This window comes from Seriola lalandi, unplaced genomic scaffold, assembly GCF_002814215.2.
Source record: "Seriola lalandi dorsalis isolate HSWRI2012SDOR001 ecotype SW California unplaced genomic scaffold, Sedor1 jcf7180002054767, whole genome shotgun sequence".
NCBI lineage: Eukaryota > Metazoa > Chordata > Actinopteri > Carangiformes > Carangidae > Seriola > Seriola lalandi.
In genome coordinates, this window is record NW_019525320.1 from 2,166,321 (window position 1) to 2,188,582 (window position 22,262).

The 22,262-nt window shown below is 41.6% G+C and overlaps 3 protein-coding genes across 6 annotated transcripts in view; 1 reads left to right on the plus strand and 2 right to left on the minus strand.

Moving 5' to 3' along the window:
• Positions 1-445: 445 nt before the first annotated feature.
• On the minus strand, positions 446-2,928 carry phlda3 (pleckstrin homology-like domain, family A, member 3). Its single transcript, XM_023425243.2, has 2 exons — positions 2,148-2,928; positions 446-1,012 (listed from the first exon to the last, which is right to left on the minus strand). The coding sequence occupies exon 1, from the start codon at positions 2,578-2,580 to the stop codon at positions 2,149-2,151; it is 432 nt and encodes a 143-aa protein (XP_023281011.1). The 5' UTR covers positions 2,581-2,928; the 3' UTR covers positions 446-1,012; position 2,148.
• A 969-nt stretch (positions 2,929-3,897) lies between these two features.
• Positions 3,898-10,917, minus strand: LOC111669022 (cysteine and glycine-rich protein 1-like). Its single transcript, XM_023425241.2, has 6 exons — positions 10,617-10,917; positions 7,485-7,594; positions 6,743-6,911; positions 6,456-6,585; positions 6,280-6,376; positions 3,898-4,390 (listed from the first exon to the last, which is right to left on the minus strand). The coding sequence occupies exons 2-6, from the start codon at positions 7,591-7,593 to the stop codon at positions 4,314-4,316; spliced, it is 582 nt and encodes a 193-aa protein (XP_023281009.1). The 5' UTR covers position 7,594; positions 10,617-10,917; the 3' UTR covers positions 3,898-4,313.
• A 9,389-nt stretch (positions 10,918-20,306) lies between these two features.
• LOC111668986 (neuron navigator 1-like) overlaps positions 20,307-22,262 on the plus strand; it is an 87,574-nt gene continuing 85,618 nt past the window's right edge. For all 4 annotated transcript variants that reach the window (XM_087178976.1, XM_087178977.1, XM_087178978.1 and 1 more), the window contains exon 1: positions 20,307-20,463. The gene's annotated coding sequence lies outside the window, so the exon portion shown is untranslated. The remainder of the gene's footprint in view (positions 20,464-22,262) is intronic.

Sequence of the window (22,262 nt, forward strand, 5' to 3'; positions counted from 1 at the left end):
GACTGCTATATTCTTGACACACACACACACACACGCACACACAAAACAAGCTTGAATGCACAATATATGCTATTCCTCACTAACGAGTGTCTGCTGATGCAGAGGCCTTGCTAAATTTCGTGCTGGGTGTGCACATAAGCTCCTGTAGGTGAATATGTGTGGGTGGATGTTGGTATGCCTCAGGCTCACTGAGCTTCTCATTAGTCCTCCATACTGCTCAGAACAAAAGGTGTCCTGGCCACAGTGCGTGTGTCTATGTGTCTGGGGTGTGTGTATTTTCCAGAGGCTATAACAGCAAGGTTACACCACAACTGCAAACAGGCAAGCTTAGCAATTAATGCTCTGAACCTAAAATAAACTGCAACTGACTGTTTCGCACTAAGAGACATATATGAGTAATGAAGCTTTGTACAGAAATATGAACTCAAGTGAAAAATATCAGTACTTTGTGATTACTGAAAAGATTTATTTTATATTTTTGAGCATGTAATACTGTACACGGTTGCAGCAAATATATAGAATATAATAATATGAGCAAAATACTTATTCTTCATGTTCAGCTTTAAAAAAAACATGCAAATCTATTCAGTCTATAAAGTTTTCAAAGCCAGTCAACTGGCGATGAGTTTCCATCAAAAGTAAGACTGAAGAAACAAAATGACTCCTGTTTCAGGCACAAGGTACAGGTGTAAACAGTGTCCCGGCTCCATAGTTTCTGTCCAAAAGGGATCTTTTCCTTATGCAGTGATCTCCTTTCTGTCAGGCAATGACAGAAAAAAAACACATCCATGCTTACAGTACTTCAGGTTCCTATGCTTTGTGTGACATTGTGATTACGCTCATAGGAATACAAGAGTGTCTGTAGCACTTGCTCTCAGTCCATTAATCCGTAATAGCTGTTGGCCGTTCTGTATATCCCATCATGCTGTGCACCACAGAATCAAGCCGGTGGATCTGGCGTCTTCTACCCCTCACCACTCTGACTGGTTCACTCCCGGGGAAATAGAAAGGCCTGAGGAAGAAAGGAAAGATTTTTAATATTCAGATGTTACTTTATATGTTGGACACTGATGGCAGCCGATGGTGTCACGACAAAGTGCATTTGTAGTGAGTTATATCACACTGTTACCACGGCTACTAAGTTAATTTGGGCACTTGACTACTGCAGCTCTCTTAAGGAAGCATCGGCGTGGATTCCTGGACTGTGAGCTCATAGTTCAAACTTACACACTCGGTACATGAACATTTGAGATTTCAGCTCACACTTTCAGCACATGACACTGTCGTCGTATGACAACAGCCTAAATATTGAGAAGCTGAAAAGATACATGGGGCACTCGGCCCTGTTCACACCACGTGCTCAATCGTCTTCATGTCAGTTAAATACATAAGAGATGGCTGTGTGTGTGTGTGTGTGTGTGCGTGTGTGCGTGCATGTGTGTGTGTGTTTGTGTGTGTTTAAAAATACTTGGCTGCCTAGTGAGGGAGAGGCGGGCAGATGTTATTTTGGAGGCTCACATTGCATCGTAATTATGTCCTCAAGTGAGAGTGGGTTTGTGTCGTAAGAAGACTGTGGTGCAGTCAAGGCAGATGATGATGACCGTGGTAAGGAAACATTGACATGACTTTGACTCCACAGTGGAACATCTAAACACTGAAGTGCAACTTGTAAATAACCTTTAGCATGATTGTAACCCGAGGCTTGGGGGCTTCTCAGCCATGTGCCGCCTCATCCCCAAGAGTCTGGATGTTTTCATTCCATCCAATCGCCTCACCAACTTGTTTCAGCTATTAGCACCTCTTCTACCACAGAGGAGGAGATTATCACTGCTGCACTATTTGGAGCCTTTGAGTCTTTGATGGCAAATGGTTGAAAACCTCTGGAAGGAAGTGGGGACAATTTTACCTTTTCCTTTGAGGGTTTTCAGTGATGCTTTGACATGAGTTTGACTGCCAGTCTCAAAGTTGGTACTGAGAAAGAACACGAGACATTCCAGCTACTGGAGGGTGTGGTGTTACATTCAATCTCCAAAACCCCAAAATTAATAACATTTAAGCCTTCATACAGCACTAACTAAATGGAAGAGAAATCTTAATCTTAAAGCCTATTACAAACCCAGTGTATTTCACCTTTCACCTTCCCTTACCTCAGAGCTCCACATCCTCCCCTGTGCTGCCCAGGTGTGCTGTGGACAGGTGTCGGTTCCTCCCGGTCTGAATGGCCTGCAGGTTCTTATAGCGCACCAGTGCCAAGGCAATCTCCGCGTTCCACGCCGTGCCTTCCTGCGGACACCGAAAGTCAATTTCCTTCCCCGTAGCCATGACCACGGTGAAGTACACCAGCCCCCGCTTGTACTCCACACAGTCCACCGTGACCATGCGCTCGAAGCGGAGCTCCTTGGCTTTGGAGTTCCACGCCAAGCCCGGAGCATCACCGTCGCCGCCGCCGCCGCCTTTGCAGTTGTGCAGGCGCAGTCCTTCCTCGGTGAGCACGCAGCGCTTCTTCTTCCACAGCTGGAGGAGCCCGCTGCTGCGCTTCTCCAGCCTCCCGTCTCTCATCACTTTCACCGGGAGAGACATGGCCAGCCTGAGCCACAGTCCTGAGACAGAGCCCAAACTTAGGAAGTGTCCAGCAGTGGTGTTCCTCAGGATGAATCAATTAAATATCTCATGTGTTATCAGTGTTAAAAGTCCACCAGGTAAAAAATATATCAGTTTGAAGCTATAGCATTTGTAATGGCAGCCTACACAAAAACTGTCAGTGAATAGATCCAATCCGTGCGCAATGACAGCGCACCGTGGAGCTTGGTAGGCTGGTCTGCGTGGATATGTTTGAACATGCCCGGCTCCTCTGTGGACCTTTTCCCCCCACAAACTGGAACCACACCGCCTCCTCCCGGTGACGACAGCAGGAGATCCGGCCTGTCTATGAAATTCCCTACGCGTGCGCGTGTGTGTTTTACAGCACTCTGTGTGGTGTTTATGTGTTAACTGAAATACAGGTCGGTGGGTTTACCCACCTCCCACTTATGTCTCGGGGCACCTGCCCAGAAAAAGCTGCCAACCACACAAGCTCGCACCTGTCACTATGACTAAACTTAAAGAAATAAGTTAAATCACTTTTAGCTCCAAGGAGTGTTTATGACAAGCAGCTTTCTCCTGTCTCTGTTTGAGAGCTGGAATGTGTGTGGGAGGATAAGGGTGGATAAGAAGTCAAATGTTGTAATGTTTGACTGTGTGAGAGAGAAACAAAATGCAAGGAAGACATGCTTTTACTGAGCATATAGAATGATAATTAATAGGTCAATTATTGATCGTTACTTTTAATTGGTTTAATGTGTCAGTAAGGAACTGCTGGGGACAGACATTTCCAATTGTTGCCTATATAGATACAACATTAACATACCCTGAAATAATAGTGGGTGTGTCTGAAAATGCTGAAAGGCAACTTAACATAACTATGGTAAAAGTAAAATTAAGTGGAGACAATGTCCACATTTTCATACCAAACTTTTATTCCTCTAAGGTTTCATTTCCCCGCCGTGCTGTATGAAGGAAAGGTTAACGATTGCAAATCGATGGCCAATTCTTTTTTTTCACATCCTTCATGGTAACATGGCTTTAATGTGACAGATGAGCTCTGTGGGTGGAGTGAAGTGGTAATTCCCTCACTCTTACAAGATGCTAGACTTACCTTATGCAGACCCAGCAGCATGATGTGTCACTGTGGTGTTATGTGAGGAATGGAATGAACACGTGTCATTCCTTGAAACTGAAACACACACAACATCGCCCTCTAAACTACATTACTTCCGCGTTCTTTAAATATATATAGTTTCACTCATATGTTCTTATGTAAGTTTGCACCAATTAAGAAAAAAACTGGCACTAAAATCATTATTTCTTTTCCATTGTATTTATTATCATGCTGTTTGGAAGGCATAACATAAAAACAGGCAACATGTTGTGAATCTTGTGATACCGAGATTTCGTTTGGAGAGAGAAAAACAGCCCGACAAGAGAATAAGAGGATGATACATTTCAGTTAGACCAGATAGTGCAAATCATCAAAGCAGCTCTAAATAGATAGATACTTCAGTATTAAGTGTGATGTATGGGTCAAGATTAATATAAAAGCAGAATTAAACACCTTTAACTTGTATGCGACTAAGATGGTGGCATCTTTTCCACTGTAGAGTTTATAAAGCAGCTTTTTAATCAAGCGTGTGTCAGGTAGCCTACATGTTTACTGGCAGCAATCTGCCCTCTGCAGGAAGAAGATTGTACCGCAGTGCTGTGGAAACTAGTCGGCTCTACTGCGTGTGCGCCAGCGCCCCGGCGCCCAATCCGTATCCAAATCCCTTGGGACCAAAGCTTTTGCCATAACACCCTGAAAGACAGAGAATAATGTCAGAAGGCGCCACGCTTCGGAATCAACATCATGTCCTGTCATACAATTCACATCATGAGTTAGAACCAGCTAGCCCCATTTAATTAGCCCCATTTGGCCATCAGCAAATAATGCTGAAGTTGGTTCAGTCTGTTGAAAACACAAAAACGTTTAGTCCAGATTGGATGTTTCTTATGCTTTCACAAATAAAATAAGGATTATCTGAGAGGGGGGGTTATCTGAAAATCGGTGCGATAAACGTTGAATCTGTAGCTCAGTATCGTAGGTTAAGTTTACCTGAGCTGTCGAATCAGATGCTACGACTCATAAGCTAACGTTAGCGTCGTCTTCAAAAAGGAAATCAAAAGTTACTTTTAATCCGCAAACTTCTCCTCCACCGTCATATATCCACAGCAGGTAAACACTAAACTCTTCTAACCATGATAATGTATGATAATGTTGATGTATAAGAGGCACCAACCGGGGCTTAAATAATGTTGCTAATGTTAGCTAGGCTATTTGTTTACATGAAGGATTGCAACAGGTAAATCTTTTTATCATACAGAAGAATGTTTGAGGATTAGGATTAGTTATATACTCAGCTGTGTTTTGTGCTTTTTTGTTGTTGTTTAGTATTTCTTTGTAGTTTTTTGTCGCTTTGTTGTTGTTTTGCATCTCCTTGTAGTTGGTTTGTGTCACGTTGTTGTTGTTTTGCATCTCTTTGTGGTCGTTTTTTGTCTCTTTGTTGTCATTTTGCATCTTGTTGTAGTTGTGTTGCGCCTCTTTGCAATCGTTTTGTGTCTTTTGTGTAAGTGGTTGTTTTGTCTCTGGGATAGTTTTGCCTGTCTTTGTTGTCTTAACTAAGTTTTGTGTCTTTATAACAAAATCTAAAGAGGCTGTGGCCCAGGCGCCCCCAGACCCCACTGTGCCCAGTAGATCTGTTCAGAAATCCATTTGTGCCAATTAATGAATTTTATTTATAGGAATTAATGGTATAAGGCTGGTAAGTACTCACAAAAATGTGATGTGAATATCAATGAATTAATATGCACCATACAAATACTGGGTAGAGGCAAAAAAATTTGAGTTAAGAGTTTGTTGTGCCAAGCCAAAATGATCAGTATGTTCTCAATTCAATATACACAAAAATCTTTAATTTTAAGGACGGAGTATAACAAGCTTTTGAGCTGTATTTTGATACTTATATTGTTATTGGGTTCTTGAGGATATTTTTCTGTGTTAGTGGGCCCTCTGCTGTATTGTTGCGTTTATTACAATCCAGTCATCCACTCACAAGCTACTAACAAAACATAGCAGTTCATTTTCTTACCAAAATGTCTGTTAAGCCTGGAGGTTTTAGTATTGCATCCAATCTTGCTCTTTTAGTAGTCAAACTACTGATGTGTGCATCACCTATATCACTTCTTTTTCAGACTAATGCAGCCTGAATGGATGAACATGGGTCATCCCCCCTGGCTTCAGCACTCTGGACCAGCATTGAAAACAGTCAGTAAAGTAAAGCTACCAAAGGTTGTAAAGTCCCTCACAATAAATAGATTATTGGCTGCAGCTCTCAACCATAACTTCATAGTGCGAACATTGTTGTATGGGAATGGTATTACAGTTCCATTAAAAGACCAAAGTCAGAAAACAAACCCAGTAAAACTACAAAACCTTTTCATCTACAATGTTAAACTCGCATTTGCACAACAGTGCAAGTCAACAGCTTGACATCAACCCATGGCAGTAGTCTGATAAGAAAAGGTCAAGTATGTGTTGAAGATTGCTTATTCAGTATCAGAGACACGGTGTCCTTATACTTGCATAGCAATACTATGATTTCATCTGCAGTCATTCTTATACAGGAGGTGAAGACAGTGAAGTTTTACCTTTGCAGTAGATTTCACCGTCTTTATCAGCTAGTGTGGTTGACTCGAGGCTCTTCCCACATGTGGCACAGGTGAAACATCCAATCTTATGCCATGACTGCAAATAAATAGAAGATCCATTTTAAAACGGGCTCATTTTTGCATGCTTGTGCGTGCATGAGTGTGTTTGTCCTTACACTCCCAGCTCCAATCACTTTCTCCGCAGCATAGACGGCCTTGCCACAGCGAGGACACTTGTCTGAGCCTCCAAACTTCTGAGCCATCTTGGATGGGTTTGAGTTGGTGGTAGGGCGATGAGGACCGGGTCTGATGGAGAGAGAGAGAGAGAGAGAGAGAGAGAGAGAGAGAGAGAGAGAGAGAACATAAACATGGATAAAGGGCATTTAAAAGATATCAAGAAGTGTGTGTGTGTGTGTGTGTGTGTGTGTGTGTGTGTGTGTGTGTGTGTGTGTGTGTGACTCACTGTTCATGTGTTATACCCAGAGACTCTCCCTTGTCCATGCTCAGGGTCCCTGCACCCTGGCCATAACCGTAGCCTTTTGGCCCATATTTCTTTCCGTAGCATGCCTTGCAGTAGATTTCATCCATATGAACAGCAACAGTTGTGCTGTCCAAGTTCTTCCCACACACCACTACAAAGACAGACACATGCATGCATGCACGCACAAACACACACAAACACAAACACACACCCTTGTTTTGCATATTTGTGTACATGTTTTTGAGCTCATTCATGTTTTGAAATAAGCTTAACTGTTTCCTTTTATGGAACAGTTCGCCCAAAGAGACATGTTCTCATCTAAATTCCATCACAGGAATGTTTGATTACGACGCAGCAACACAAATAACTCGAGTCAGAACTCCATGAACCTACACATTTTTTTAAGTTGAGGCAAAGAGAAAATTTGTTTGTTTTATGGATTTTAATACATTTCTTTTAACGGTATTCATTTTGTATATTTATGTAGTTACTTTAAAATTTTTTAATTCAAAGGGTATGTGTGTATGTCTTTTAAGATGCAGAAAAAAAAAAAACACTTAACTGTAAGTGTGGGTAAGTTATCATTCTTATAGTGTTTTTCTTTAGGAATATATGAGCAACAGTCCACATTAGTTTAGTATTAATTGTGACTGTAATGACAAGTGTCAGAAATTCAGCAATTTCCTCACTGACAATCACAGGAAGCAGCAAAGAGTTTACTCACTGCACAGGAAGCAGGACCTGTGGAAGCTCCGCCCGTCACAGAGTACCTCCTCCGCAAAGTAAACTGTCTTCTGACAGCGGCCACACTTGTTTCCTCCTCCTAATGGCATCCTGCAGTAATGTATCCAACACAAACACACAAAGACACACACAAATACACACGCACTGTGATTAGTCTGATGTGTAGAAGACTATTAAATTTTTTATTATTGTCCATAATCCTACCTGAGCAAAGAGTCCACCCCAGAGTTATTTATCTGTGTTTTAGTGAGGGATAGCTGATGGTGATTTAGATGGTTAAAAACTGGGAATAGGCTGGCCTGGTTGAGAGGCCTTTTAATTTAGGCTACGTGTGGAACTAGCCTTTAAATGGAAAAAACAAATGGATCAACAAACTAATAAATTCCTTTACGTGGCCATCAAGGAAACACATTTACAAGAGCTTGTGTTGTAAGAAATCCATTTAAACGTCCATATTTGGTTGCCTGTAATTTTGGGTTTGTCAGACCAGGCCCAGAGACTGTAATTCCACTCCTGCCAGTTCTCTGTGGCTTCTGTAAAGGACCAGCAAGCCAGAAGCGGGGGGGGGGGGTTCCTATTTGAAAGTTGATGAAAGTTGCTCTCTCTTGAAAACTTAAGACAGCCAATGTGGAAAATGTGACTTTGTGAGGAGCCTTTAAGTTGGTGTGATGTGGAAGACCCTGGCATTGTGCCTGTTACTACCCAGTGTGTTTCCCAGCATGACCCTCCCAGTCCATTCTCGTGTGTCCACATTCCTGACCGTGCAAACCCTCCCACCTCCCTGCCCCTGGCTCACACCGTCTATTCCCTGCCTGCCTGACCGTCTGTCTCGTTCTGCTTCACTTCAGACCGGACCCTTCAATCTGGATTGCACGTTTGTTTTATCAGGCAGGAAATATGTTGAGGAAGAAGCTGCAGCTCTACTTGGGTCAGCTTCTTTTTCTTTTTTTTTTTCATTTTTCAGTGGTCAGAGGGTGGAGTTGAGCTCGCAGTGCAGAGTTTGATAAAGTTAGGCCATTTCCTATCACCCTTGGACACGCTTCCTGTTTCTTATGTTTTTGCTTTAGCAAGTCAGAATATACAGTTCATTATATCATCCCGTGACTCACACACAGAAACCTGGACGTACCAAACTGTCTCTCACCGTTCCTTCAAAAATAAATACAACACTCCCAAATTAAACATAACCTCTTTGCTTCTGACACCGGAATAGTACTTAATGTGAATATGAGCTCATGGTATGATATTAAATCTTAGCTCAGAGTGAAGCACTGGGTGGAGTGCACTGTGCCTTTCTGTCATTGTAAGCACTAACTGTTTCAGTCTATTTCTGGGGGTTATTTAAAGGCCAGACAGTGAAATCTTAAAAGAGATATGGAATTAATTAACTGCAGAGGAGAAATAATGCAGTTCTCTTAGAATATTTTCTTGGATTGTAGGTGAATGTCATCCCAGGCGATTTGTTCTGTATGAATGTATTAGTGTTACATAGATATTATTTATATGGTAGAAAAAGAGCTTAACATATAGATTTATCAGGATTCTCAAGTATTAAATAATTTGCACATCGTCTATCACATACCATATTGAAGTGCTGCTACTAAGGGAAGATAATTAATGAAAAGCAAATACAAAAAAGTACAATAATTTGGTTGTGTTTGCTTGATCATTGAGTCTTTTGCTTTGTACTTTTTGCTGTCTCGTAGCTCTGGGTTCAAAGTCAGTTAAAATGACAAAAAGTGAAACTGAAGGCAACTCAAAAACTACACCTAGCGTAGCCACAGAGTTTTGAACTGAATACGGTCCAGCCACAAAACCGAAGACGTACAGGATGTGAAACATGGAGTAAAGTCAAAGGCCTCTGCTGGAGAGAATTCATATTAACAGCCACACAGATACCAATGGGCATTTTCAGGATTATTTTATGTAAAGGCTGGTAGTTTGTGTATTCTACATTCCTGGAAACAAAAGTGAATGCCAATAAAAGCAGAAAATGTCTGGAATGTTTTTTTACCAGAGGAAAAATATCATTTTGGAGCTTTCCAGTAGCCCAGCTAGGAAAACACTCATTGAAGTGGTGAGTCAGAAGTGTCAAATAACGTTCTTTTGTGTCATTTTACAGCAAATTTTGAAGACAAGACGATCAATGAGCAGAAGAAGAAGAAGGCAGAAGCTTGGACAGGAGCTGAGTGTCATGATGTGAAAATGACTCCCAACTCCAAGCTCCCAGCTCCAGGATAAAGTGCGTAGAGCAGAAGGTGAGAAAAAATGAAGAAGAATATGACGAAACATGTTATCTCAGAAAGGAGGCAGGGGAAGTTAGTCAATATGTCTTTAGATTCGTGCAGATATGGGCTGCTCTGACTTGTCATCACTCGTCATCTGACAGTGTATATTGACAGGCTATACAGAGTTGACGTGACTGGCAGGAGCATTCTCACTCAACAGGCTGAAAGTATTAGAGCACTAGGGGCAGTTTTTTTGAGAAAGATGAGGGTCATGGTTGCTGGTCTTATAATCCAGGTATCTGTTCAGTTATTTGTGCTGTATGCTTGAGGATAAAATGTGGTACATGATAATGGTGGCCCTGCAAGTTTAAGCATGCAGGGACACAGTGAGTTGTACAAGAATGCTCAAATGAAACAGAGCAAAAGAGAGGTAGGGAGCGCAAACTTGGTGCAGATCAGGAAGTCCGTTCATGAAGTTGATGTGAATGCATGTGACATCTGTCTGATTTAGGCTTTCCAGATTAATATCAGTAAGACTTGCAGAGGACTCTCTTTCAGCTTGTTCATTTTGCCACTTAAAGCAGACAGCATAAATATCTTTGTGTGCTGTATGAGGTCTTATTGTTTTTGTTGAGTTACTGTTTAACTGAATTCTTTCTGAGACAAACTAGCATGTGATACCTCTTTAAACTTTAACACGCCATAGCTCTTCAAACAAAGAAGCCTCCTCTGGACTGCCTTGCACTACAGCTTTAGGGAAAGTACTTTTATATAGTGGCAGAGTGTTTTTCCCATCATGCATCGGCAGAAAAACAAGGAAATTAGATAGAGGCAAACAGAAAGCAGGACGCTTAAGTAGGTGGTAATATATTAACATTACTTACCTGCAGTTAGTGGGTGCTGTCAGTCAGTGATGATGGGCAGGCTGAAGTTTGACTCCTCGATCCGAGTAGCGTTAATGCAGCTGCCAGAGTGTGTTCAGGAAACCAGCCGGTCCGGAGTTAGGTGGAGGAGCTGCACCTTTAGCCTGCAGGAGAACGGTATCCAATTCTGTGACTTGGTCCTATTTGTCCAGTGATAGAAACAGGCTCAGACAGACTGCTGCTATGTGCTTCTCTGCTCTTCCACTGTTCCAGATGTGCCCAAGGGGAGGCGCCTCTGTTGTTGCCATTCCAGTATGCAGACTTAGTGTGTGTTGAGTTTCTGGCTGACTGGGCAAGTAAGAGAGAGAAAGAGAGGGAGAGAGAGGGTGAATGGGGAGGGAACTATGTATTGTCTTGCACAGTAGAAATATTTTATGCCTAAAAAGAATTGGTGCTAGAACAGGAAGATAAACCATACGCTGAAAAAGTATAAAGTAGCACAAAGGCATACACTTTTGTGTAACATTTTCTCTTGACATGAGATCATCTCCTGAGCTGTGAGAGAGATTTACATGACAATCAACAAGAGTTCCACATTGCTGAAGCAGTTTTATAGTGTTTAAGTTGCCTGTCTTTGTCTGAAAGCATCCTGCAAATTCTGAAATTGCCTGGTGAGGGTTAACAGACACATGCAGTGTGTCATATCCAAACCTGAGAGAAGGACTGTTTACAGAAATATAGGGAGAATAACTTTAGTCTCCTCCTATAGAGCAAGTACATATGACCCTGAATGACCCTCTGATTATTCTTGATGTTGTCAGATTTTGTTTAACTATGGATATTTCTCTTTCTTCTCTTTCCAAGTTTAATCTTATGAGCCGGTAAAATTCTTCGCTCTACCTCTGTCTAGAGGTTAACCTTTAACAGATAATCAGTTTGAAGAGTCGGGACGGTAAATCAGCTGTTTTCCCTCTTACACAGCAAATAAGATGCGGTGTCAAAGAAATGCCAGCCTTTGTACTTTATCACCACAACCTTAAATGACCTTTGGAGACTAGCTGTTAAAGGCCACGCAGATATGCTTAATGGATGAGAAGGCATTACAAGAAATGGACTGTGGAGCTGCTTGCTAATGCAGACGGAGAGAGCAGAGTGGATGATGAGCATTCAGCTCTACAGTAATTGATATCTGCTACCATCATGTGGTCATTGTGGGAACTGAACATCAGTAAAAAAAAGGCCTACAGACAAACAGTGAGATACTTATTTGTATGTGCGTTAACAGTACCAACACATTACTGCTGTTTGTTAGGATGCAGGGCTGCAACTGTTATTATCATTATACTTAAATCTGGAGATTACTTTCTGAATTAATTGTTTTGTAAGAAAACAGGAAGTCCAAGATGACAACTTCAGATGTTTTACTTTTTTTGACAATTCATTTTCTGTTGATTTGCTTAAATAAAATAATTTCAGCTCTAATTGAAGCATTTTTAGAAATATTTTAGGAAGTTTTGTGTAGAAATTGATATAAGTTACCTGCAGGGAGGGCAATAATGGCAGTCAGTTGGTTGTAGATAATGGGCATTATTAATTTAAAATAGCGGAAATTATTCGTCAAATAGTCAGTTGATTGCCTGATAATTCATCGGCAACTATAAGAATTTATTTATTTATTTATTTATTTAATATTAGCTTTTTCCGTCATATCCAATGTGGGGATTTGCTGTTTTCTTCAAATAAACTAGGCATGTTTCATTTTAATTGAGAAAATAATCAGCAGAATTGATAATGAATACAATTATTAGTCGCAGCCCTATCTGTAGTCAGTCTACTCATTATGGTTGTCAGTTCTTGTAAATTCCACCTGTAATTCATAACTAAAGTGACCATGTACTTCACTAACAATACAACAATGGTTTTATCAGGAGGGCAGCACTGTAATTCCCATCCATCCCTTTTCTACCGCTTATCCTCTAGTAGGGTCGCGGGGGGGCTGGAGCCTATCCCAGCTTCTTTTCAGGCGAGAGAACATGCAAACTCCACACAAAAAGATCCCACGGCCGAGCCGGGACTCGAACAGCGCTAACCACTGCACCACCATGCAGCTTCACTGTAATTCCCATATGAATAAATAATAAATAATACTAATATAAATCACTCAAATAATAATAAATTAAACTTTTGAACCTTTGAACTGAAAATCAAGATTTGCATTAAGAAATGTAAAATGTGCTATGGAAGCAAACCTGTACAGAAAAAGACTGGTAATAGAAGATGGGATTAGAATACATATTGAAACAGCCACACACACACACACACACACACACACACACACACACACACACACACACACACACACACTTTAAGAACATTATTCCTCTTCAAGGACAGACAAAACTGCTGTAACTGGCTGATGCGCATGCATAGAAATCTCGATGAAATGTTTTGTATGCTGTATAATTCCTCTGCAGCCTCAGCTTCTCAAAACATGTTGAGGCAGTGGGAAGTGTGGTGTCTACTACTTCCACCTTCATCTCTGTGGCTGGCATCTCCCACCCTATATAAAGCTTAATGAGGCTCTTTAGCTCAGCTGGAGACGCTGTGTTAAAACAGCAGCTGGTCAGACAACACAGAATCTGCTGAACAGACTTCATGATAAAGTCTCTAAACAAATATCAAAGTAAGTTTTCAATAAAGGTTTTCGCGTAGGCAGACACTGGACAGATGTCTGTGACGTCTGACTTATTGTCATTTTCTACTTTTTGGCTCTCAAAGACGACAGCTACAGACGAACGCCATATGACGCAATCCAAGATCATCTGGAATCACATGTGACTCAGACACAGCTGTATTCAAAATAATCTTATGATCTTCTCAGGATCTAATAATGGTGCAATTTACAGTGAAGTGAATAAATCTGAACTCCTTAAAAAGTTTATTAACCATTTTTTATTGTAACAGTAACTTACATTTTAGGTAAAGGCAATCCAAAACGTCATAAATCTGGTGCTGTGGAGTCAGAGAGTTTATCAGACCTCCACAGCCCACTCCTCCCCTCTGATTGAGGCTCAAGGCTACATTAGCTACATTAACACACCACAATCTCTGACTGAACTGTCAGCAAGTGGCATTGTGGGTAATATAGGATAGGATACTTGAAATAAATCAGGTAATATCACTGGTTGTGCTGCCCAGCACTATTATAGGAGTGCAATGCTAAGTCGCTAGAGTTCTCTTTTAATGTTAAAGATGAACTCCCAATTTTATTTAGGCTATTTATGATATTGTGTACATTTTGGAAATCAAGGGGCAATATTCAGTGTCACTGTAACAAATCAGTAAATGTGCCTTTTATTTATCAGCAATTCTATCAACATTTCGGTGCTTCTTATTTCCTTTCTCCACAGTAAATGTTGTTTTTTTTTTTTGCTCTGTATGTAGCATGAGACCACTGGCAGGTGTCCCTTTGAGTCAGTACCTGAGGTGTGACTTGTGCCTCTGATTCCCTGGGAAACAGGGTCGGGATTACACCTCTTCTGCGAATGAGAATTGGCCACAGTTCTTTCTCTTTTAAGCCTTTTACAGAACTGATTGATTTGATGCCTTGTTTGCTTGATAACCTGCAATACAGCACGCACGGTGTAATGTACGCAAAATAATAAGTTAGTGAAGTGAAAGGTTATTAGCCAGATTCTTTGATTCTCTAATCTCAGCACAATGTACAATGGTATAGTACATTTTCAGAAGCAATGATTAAATGTGTTCATATGCAGCTTACCTTATGATGCCAAGAAAAAGCTGTAACATGAATGAGTGATGTCAGTTGAACAGTTTAATACAGATAACCATCCAGGCTCCAGGCTTCTCATGATGGGCAGTTGGATGATAAAGGTTTATTATTGGATTTTGTTTCAGACGGCAACGGAGAGAGGGACTAGTGACGGGTGTGGAGAGGCAGGAGAACAGAAGTGAAATAAATGCAGAATAAATAGAGAATAGATGGAAAATCCTCTCAAATAGTCAGAAAGAAAAAGTGACACAGAATTATATTGATTTCCAGCAGATTTTAGGGAAAACATGGAGATCAGAATCATGGTTTGAAGTAATGTCAGCAGGGGGCGGTATTTGATAGGTCCACATCTATTGTTCGACTATTGCTGAAGTGCGGAAATATTCCGAAAGAATGAATAGAGACCGATGGTGTGGTCTTCAATAAACTTCCTGTTACGTAGTGATTGCTTGACTTAATAATTAAAATGTAGTTAAGTTCTTCTTTAAAAAAGGACAATTGGCATTTTGCCTTTATCTTTACATTTTAGGCTTCTGCTTGTCCAAGAGAGAGATCAATCAGTAAAAATGAAACATGCATGACCCGGAGAATAACATGGAAAAAGGAAGAACAGGTAATTGTCAGAGGGAGGTTGCGGCTGTGCAACCTGTGAAGATGTGTGACTGTTTGTTGTCAGTGCTGTTTTTGGGACAGGGTGGGAATTTCAACTCCCTGTGATCAAAGCTGGTTTAACTTGTCAGTGCAGATATTGTAAAAGGAGAAAGCGTGTAGAAACTTACCCTAAGGCAGCTGCGTTTATCAAAGGGCACACAAGATGCCAGTCAACTGTCAACTGATCACAACTAATGCTGGGCAGTATGACTGAAATCGACATTATGATATAAATTAGACTATTCCTCCAGTATTTCTATTATTATTATTATCTTTTATTTACTTCATACATAATTAAAGACTACGTTAAACCTAAAATATTGACCAGATGTCTGTGTTTGCTGAAGACTTGATTTATCCGGGGACCTCCAGGCAACTGGTGGAAAATGGATGAATGGAATCTTTAATAACTTTAGTAATGATGATACATCCATACTAAATGTGCTAATATTAGTGTTTCACCACAATCCAAAAATCCAAATGAATATAGTGATTCATTCATTATTCATTCATTATTTATTTTTTTCCATCACTTCATTGTACTCTTCAAACACAAAGTTCTACAATTAATATAAGCTTTAATATTTAACAACATCATTCACATTTTATGATTGAAAAGGATCAGAAAGAGGAAAAATATCACCAGCAGCCCCCAAAATACTGCACCTGGTCTGGGAATGCCAATACTTACAACAATCCTTTTAAGGCACATCTAAACAGCAAAATGCACACATACACAACCACTTACAGAATATCAAACATAAGCATCGCGTTCATTTATTTGGTGTCTGCACATGAAACAACATTTGAAAAATTCTCAGAAGAATTCTGCAGTTTGACCACACACACACTGAAAAACACATCTGTTCTAATGTAATCTGTGCAAACTGAATTTTGAAATAACATTTCCTCCAGGTATCATAATCTGTTGAACCTAACACAAACAGCCTCTGTAATAGATCTGTAATGTAATAAATAACAGGAGGTCGCTGTTTAGTTCCTGCATGGTGAAATGATTACACCTCACCTCCAGTGCATCCCAAGTTATTTGCCAAGAACTTTTTCATAGCAGACTTTGGATAATTTGAAATAGCACAGTCAAAATGTCTGCTGTAAAAAAAGATGACAGATTAAAGAAGGAGATGTCATGATCTGGGGTGAATGGATAGATTTAAAATGCCAATAAACAAAACAAAAATATTCAGATGAGTGTCCTGCTTGTGCTGCTGTATTTAACAGTAGTTCCTTATTTTACTGTCAGGTTTTTAAATCTTTAACTGGCTTCATCTCAAACTGGTATACTGTAGTGAGGCCATCAAGTGCAGTCACATGAGGCTCGGTCATACAGTCGTACACACTATAGAGACAAACTCAGGATGCTGGTACACTGTGGATGGAGAACTGTGGTAATTAGATACAAACTTTCACAGGGAACTGGTGACTTCCTCTGAGCTGAATCAATGCAGTACTTGTCCTGTCTCTTTGTGTGTGTGTGTGTGTGTGTGTGTGTGTGTGTGTGTGTGTGTTTTTATTTTATTTTATTTTACTCATCTCAGTGAAGCTACACATCTGAGGCCTCATGTTCCAGACAGTCAACATGTTAGAGTAACCCGCCCCCTACCCCCTCACTCCATCCCTCCAGATGCCCCTTGGGGTGACAGTGATACAAGTGTCCCATTGTCACAACAGCGTCTGTCAGGGTCTGTCTCTCATGGGGGTGGGGGGGTGGTGGTCATGCCTTGGGGGACATCAGCAGATTAGCTATGACATTAAACCCCCTCCCCTCAACACACACACACACACACACACACACACACACTCATTGCAGACTCATGGACGCTGCTACCCATAATCCTTCTGTTTCAAGTCACTTCCCGTTTCATGAGCCACCGAGTCAAAGCAACAGATCATTTCAGTGTGTTTTGTACTGGGAGTGGTTGCTGCACATAACATCATCTCAATCTCCTGGGAGCTGGAAAAACAGACGAGGGGCCTCAGCATTAATGTGCGTATTTGGAGGTGAGCACTTACAGTGATTGTGGGCTACAGCCTGAATGGCAGACTGAACTGTACGTCTGTGTATGTGGGGGAAAGAGGGAGGAGGGGCGCGTATGTGCTCAGTATGCATGTGCTATGTATGTATGTATGTATGTATGTGTTTGTGTGTGTGTGGTGTGTGTGTGTGTGTGGTGGGGGGGCCTGTGCTCTCTGGGAAACGTACTGTGTCCTAATAGCTTTTATCAGTTTATCATGATTGGCTGATCAGTTGATTTATTTATTTGCATGCTGCTGTTTAACTGGGCCACATTTTCCATTATTTATGTATTTAACCAGCAGTGACTTGCAGACAAAGTCAAGTGTGAGCACAGCCAGTCGATGCCTGATCAATATGTGATCAGCCGGAGAGCTACGAGCTGTAATTCACCGCAAGATCAAGACTGTAAAGACACACGCAGTGAGAGAACATGACATGATTTAAACCGTACTTAAAGCTGGTGGATATATGCTGTACAAATGGGGCATTACAGACACATTGTGTGAGTCTGATCTCGTTAGTGTATCACAATCTTCATTAAATATTCAGCACCGTCCCTTAAGTCAGTGTGTCAAACTGTAAGCCAGCTCAGCAGAAATATGAGAAGAGAAAACAGACGGAGAAAAGGAGAAAGAATAAGAGACACAGAGAGAAACACAGATGTAACTGTGGGGGGAAAAGATCGACTAGCAAATAAAACAAAAGAAAAACCACAAAATAACCAGATTTCTCTGTTAAACTTGTAACAAACAAAAAAACCTGTGAGTAAATACAGGGAGATGATGTCCGGTTGTCAAAATAGCTGATAAAAACGTCTTTGGGGCCTGTTGAGTGTTTACCATGAATGAAAAAAATCTCAGTTTTAGGCGCCCTGGCCTCACACAGAACAGCACTGACAGTCCCAGCAGCGTGCCTCACTGCTGTTACCTTTAAACAACATTTCCCTCTGTTTGTAAACTGTGAGCTGTGGCCGCATGTGATGAGAATTTTACAGTCTGTGATTGATGAAGACGGACACACAGTCTGGTCCAAGGTCAGATCTGGGGGGTGTGTATTGTTTCTCTCTGTCTGCCATCTGGGGTAAAGACGTCAAGAAGGTTTTCTCTGCACGTGTTGATTTCTCCATCACTGCCTCCTGTTTCCAGCCTCTCTGCTCTTTAGCATCTCCTTTATTCCCCTTTGTTGCTCCCTCTCTTCCCTTCTCATTAGAGGTGTGGGACAAATTAAAGGAGTGATGGATGGGCTGCTCCTCCTTCAGGGTCTTGCTCATGCAGACATGTGCACTGAGTACAGACACAGATAAAGACATCAGATGTATGTGTGTGTGATTGTGTGTGTTGTCGTCAGCAGAGTTATCATTAGAATACTTCTTTTTTTTTTTTTTTTTCTGTCTTTTTTCATCCCGCTTTCTCTGACCACCAATTAGGCCTCGAAAGCCGGATGATGGGTTTGGGCTTTTCACATTTGTGGCCACATCTGCTTAATTACCATGTATTACTCACACTATACAGGCAGCCATGCACGTGTACACGTACACACACACACACACACACACACACACACACACACACACACACACAAACCACACTCATCCAGCTAATGGGCCTGCCTGTGTCTGCCTTGGCTGAGCTTATATTTCACCTCGGAGAGGGAGGGATCACAGCCAACAGGTCCATTACCGAGAGAGAGAGAGAGAGGGAGAGAGAGAGAGAGAGAAATAGCAACTGCGATGAAGGGAGGCAAAATAGAAAGAGAGGGGCGGGGATACGGCTGCAGGCGTACTGCGGCAGCAGCAGAGCGGCATGACGTGATAGAGGAGAGGAATGACAGACAAGAGACACACACAGAAATACACATGCTCGCAGCTCAGGGGCCTGCCAGGCAGAAGTAGACAGAAGCGAAGGCAGGGACTCAGCTGGACGCACTCAGCAGCATACAGATTGGACACGAACTCACTTGATGCTTTGTATCCCGACGCTCGCAGAGGGTGAGTGTAGCCTTGTGTTTATTTTTACTTAAGTTTGAAGTATTTAATATTTCTGCTCGGGCATGTGTTAATTTGAGTGTTGCTGTTTATCTTCCCCTGTGTGTGTGCATCTCTTCTCGTCTTCTCTCATCTGCGCGAATCCAACTGTGATCCTGTGGACGGATCAATACAAACACTGCATCTTGACCTATGAACATGTTCACCAGTGGTCTCGCAATCGGCAGCGTAGCGGAGGGATGGCAGTAGAGTGAAAGAGAGAGGCGAAACAGAAAGAAAGGCAGAGCTTAAGTGGGATGAAAAGAGGTGGAGAGCGGATGAGAGAGGTGGGGGTATCCTATTAACCAGGGGTGACATGATGTGATCAGGCTGAGTCAGCATTATAGTGGCTGTATGACTCAGTGCAGCATGCATAGCATACATACTGTGGTGTGTGTACATCTGAGGTCGACGTGTTGAGGGGGATGTGGAGAGGATCTGCAGCAGCGAATCTGAGTGGAGGGAAACTGTTTGTGCACACATGGTCATGTTTATATTGCTGGTAGTCTGGTTATGCTCTGCCCTGTTTAGTTTGTGGGTGCTTGTGTTTGTACCGCTATGCTCGCTTCTATGATGAGTACATCTGGAGAGTGTGTGTGTGTGTGTTAGACGTGCATCTTTCTCCTAGTTTGCGAGTGATTCACACTCCCTCTGAAGAAATCTCGAGACTCCTCAACCGATGACTTTTCCATGTGGTTGGACTGTGCTGCTCTGAAAGCCTTGTGACACCAGTTTTGGTCATTTTTATGTTTTGAACTGGGTTACGTGGTAATTCTCAGTGAATGAAACGCTTACAAAACCCATTGAAAAAAAACTTAAAAAACGTGTTTCTGCATAGTGGATAATAGCTGTTAGATGACTTAAATGCCATGTTGTGTCAGGATGGCGATAGTGGGTCACTGTAAAATAAATTTCCATCTGGGTCACTGACTCATGATAACATAAATAGTCCTCATTGTTCAGACAGACACTTTGTCTGTGTGTGTGTGTGTGCGTGTGCATGTGTGTGTGCGTGTGTGTGTCTGTGTGTCTGTGTGTGAGTGTGTGTGTGAATTTATGATTTTTTTCTTTTTTTGCCAAAAGATGAGAACACTGATTTGTGTTTGAAAGTGACTTTGAAAATGAGTCACTTTGGTACGGGGCCCCCTGATTGGATGAAAATGTCATTCTTGTTTATTACAGCTTCCTGTCTTGGTGAATGGTGAGGCGGTTTGGACCAATGGGAGGGCAGCGGTGAGGATGCAACAGTGATCCAGGAAAAAACAGCCCATTGTTCCTGGGACGTCGGAGAAGTGTGACCTCCCTCCTGCCGGCTCCGCGCGCTCGGCCTAACAGCACACCGAAGGACTCGGCACCCCATTGGCAGGTAAGATATACATGTGGGGCAGCAGCTCTGGCACATGACATTTCTTCATAAGCTTTTATGAGCTTCAGATGTTGTTATTTTCATGCTGTGGTGACTTCTAAGAAAACTCTGCCTTTCCAGGAATCCTGACAGCTCGTTTTAGTGTCTTTTGAACCGGTGTGTGTCACTAGCGCACTGTGAGATGATTTATGACACACACATTATCGCTGTTGTTTTTGTTTGTTGTCATTACAGAATAATATGATAATTACATTAATTTATGGTCAACTTTAGAGATTGGGTGACACGCACAAACACAGGCACTGCTAATGCCCTTCAGTTCACAAACAGAGAGGTCTGTGCTAACGCTTCATTTATTGATTTAGTGATGAGTCAGAGGGTGTTCGTCACAAGGCTCACCCTTGTATGTGAGCCGTGTGTGTGTGTGTGTGTGTGTGTGTGTATGTGTGTGAGAGAGAGAGAGAGAATGAGAGAGAGATGGGATGTTTCTTTGATCAGACGAAACTCAGTTCACGCTTTGTGTGTCATGGGACAGAGAAGCTAAAATGGTGTAATGTAGTTATGAAGTTAGAAGCTGACATCTAATTTCCAGCTGCCACGCTATGCTCCTACTTCCCTCCTTCCAGAAAGTACATACCCAAAACTGTTTCCTTTCGTGTCTCATCTACTGCAACTGGCTATTTGGAGATAGGCAGAAAATTATACAGAATAGAGGAGCAGTGGGGAAATCAGGGTCCCTGCTGGTGCAGTTACCTACGATATCCAGCAGATGTCAGTACCAACCTTGCATAATGACAGGGGACTAGTCACACACTCAATGATACCATTCATTCACCCTGGTCATTACATTCACATTTAACAAAAAATTGCAATAATTATAATGTTATGTTAAGATCTTTGTGTCGTTATTCTGTTAGTGTACTGTTGGATATTTTATTCAGTTTCACCATTTGTACTTTTAGTGTTTAATTTAATCTTATTTGATCTTGATGTAAAGCACTTTTTTGAAATGCTTGATACGTGAAGTTTATGATGGTGATCATTATAACGTAAATACTTGATAAGCAAGTTTTGTCTCTATCTATGAGTGTCGCAGACACACTAATGCATGTCGCATGATTAGCCACAAAGCTCGTATCTATAGTATTGAGTGAATAGCTCCTCCATGGTTTGTGTCATTTATCACACAAACATGCCAGAAAATCTTTTGTTTCAGCTTTTAACAATGTTACTTTTCTCTGAACTGAATATATCAGCAAGCCAACAATGTAACCATTGTAAAAGCACTTATGTAACAGAAAGATACAGAAGGATCTTGTCTTTGAAGCCTATATGGAGTCTGAGCACACGACGCAGAGAAAATGCTCTTTATGTGTGACAAGCTTGTGCTGTAAAACACCGTCTTATCTGTGAGCGAATAAGAGCAGAAATTGATTTGTCTGTTTAACCAGCCTCTTACAGCTGCTGGGTTCAGTCAGCTGAAATGTCTTATTGTCTTTTTTTTTTTTTTTTTTTTTCTTTGGTTTCTCTTTCTGCGTATTTACACACACAGATCTCCCCACCACCAGCTGAGCCTCTGCACATCCTTACGTGGGCTGCTGTAGTACCGGTATGACCCCGGTGTGTCCCCAGGGATTAGCCAATTTCCATACATATAGATACATACCAAGACCGCACCTGTGCTCCTGGAAACCCTAGCAGGAGTTATACGAGACAGACAGAAATTCTGATGCTCATTAGTGACTCGACCTCCCAGGAGAAAGAGTGAGCGAAAAAGAGACGGTGGGGGTGGGGGTGGG

Bases quoted from the DNA above. Each gene is read 5' to 3' on its own strand.
- phlda3 (XM_023425243.2), bottom strand. From the start codon at position 2,580: ATGTCTCTCCCGGTGAAAGTGATGAGAGACGGGAGGCTGGAGAAGCGC.
- LOC111669022 (XM_023425241.2), bottom strand. From the start codon at position 7,593: ATGCCATTAGGAGGAGGAAACAAGTGTGGCCGCTGTCAGAAGACAGTT. The intron at 6,912-7,484 runs GTGAGTAAACTC...CTGTCTTTGTAG, and splicing joins CAGGTCCTGCTTCCTGTGCA to TGGTGTGTGGGAAGAACTTG. The intron at 6,586-6,742 runs GTGAGTCACACA...TCTCTCCATCAG, and splicing joins CTGGGTATAACACATGAACA to ACCCGGTCCTCATCGCCCTA.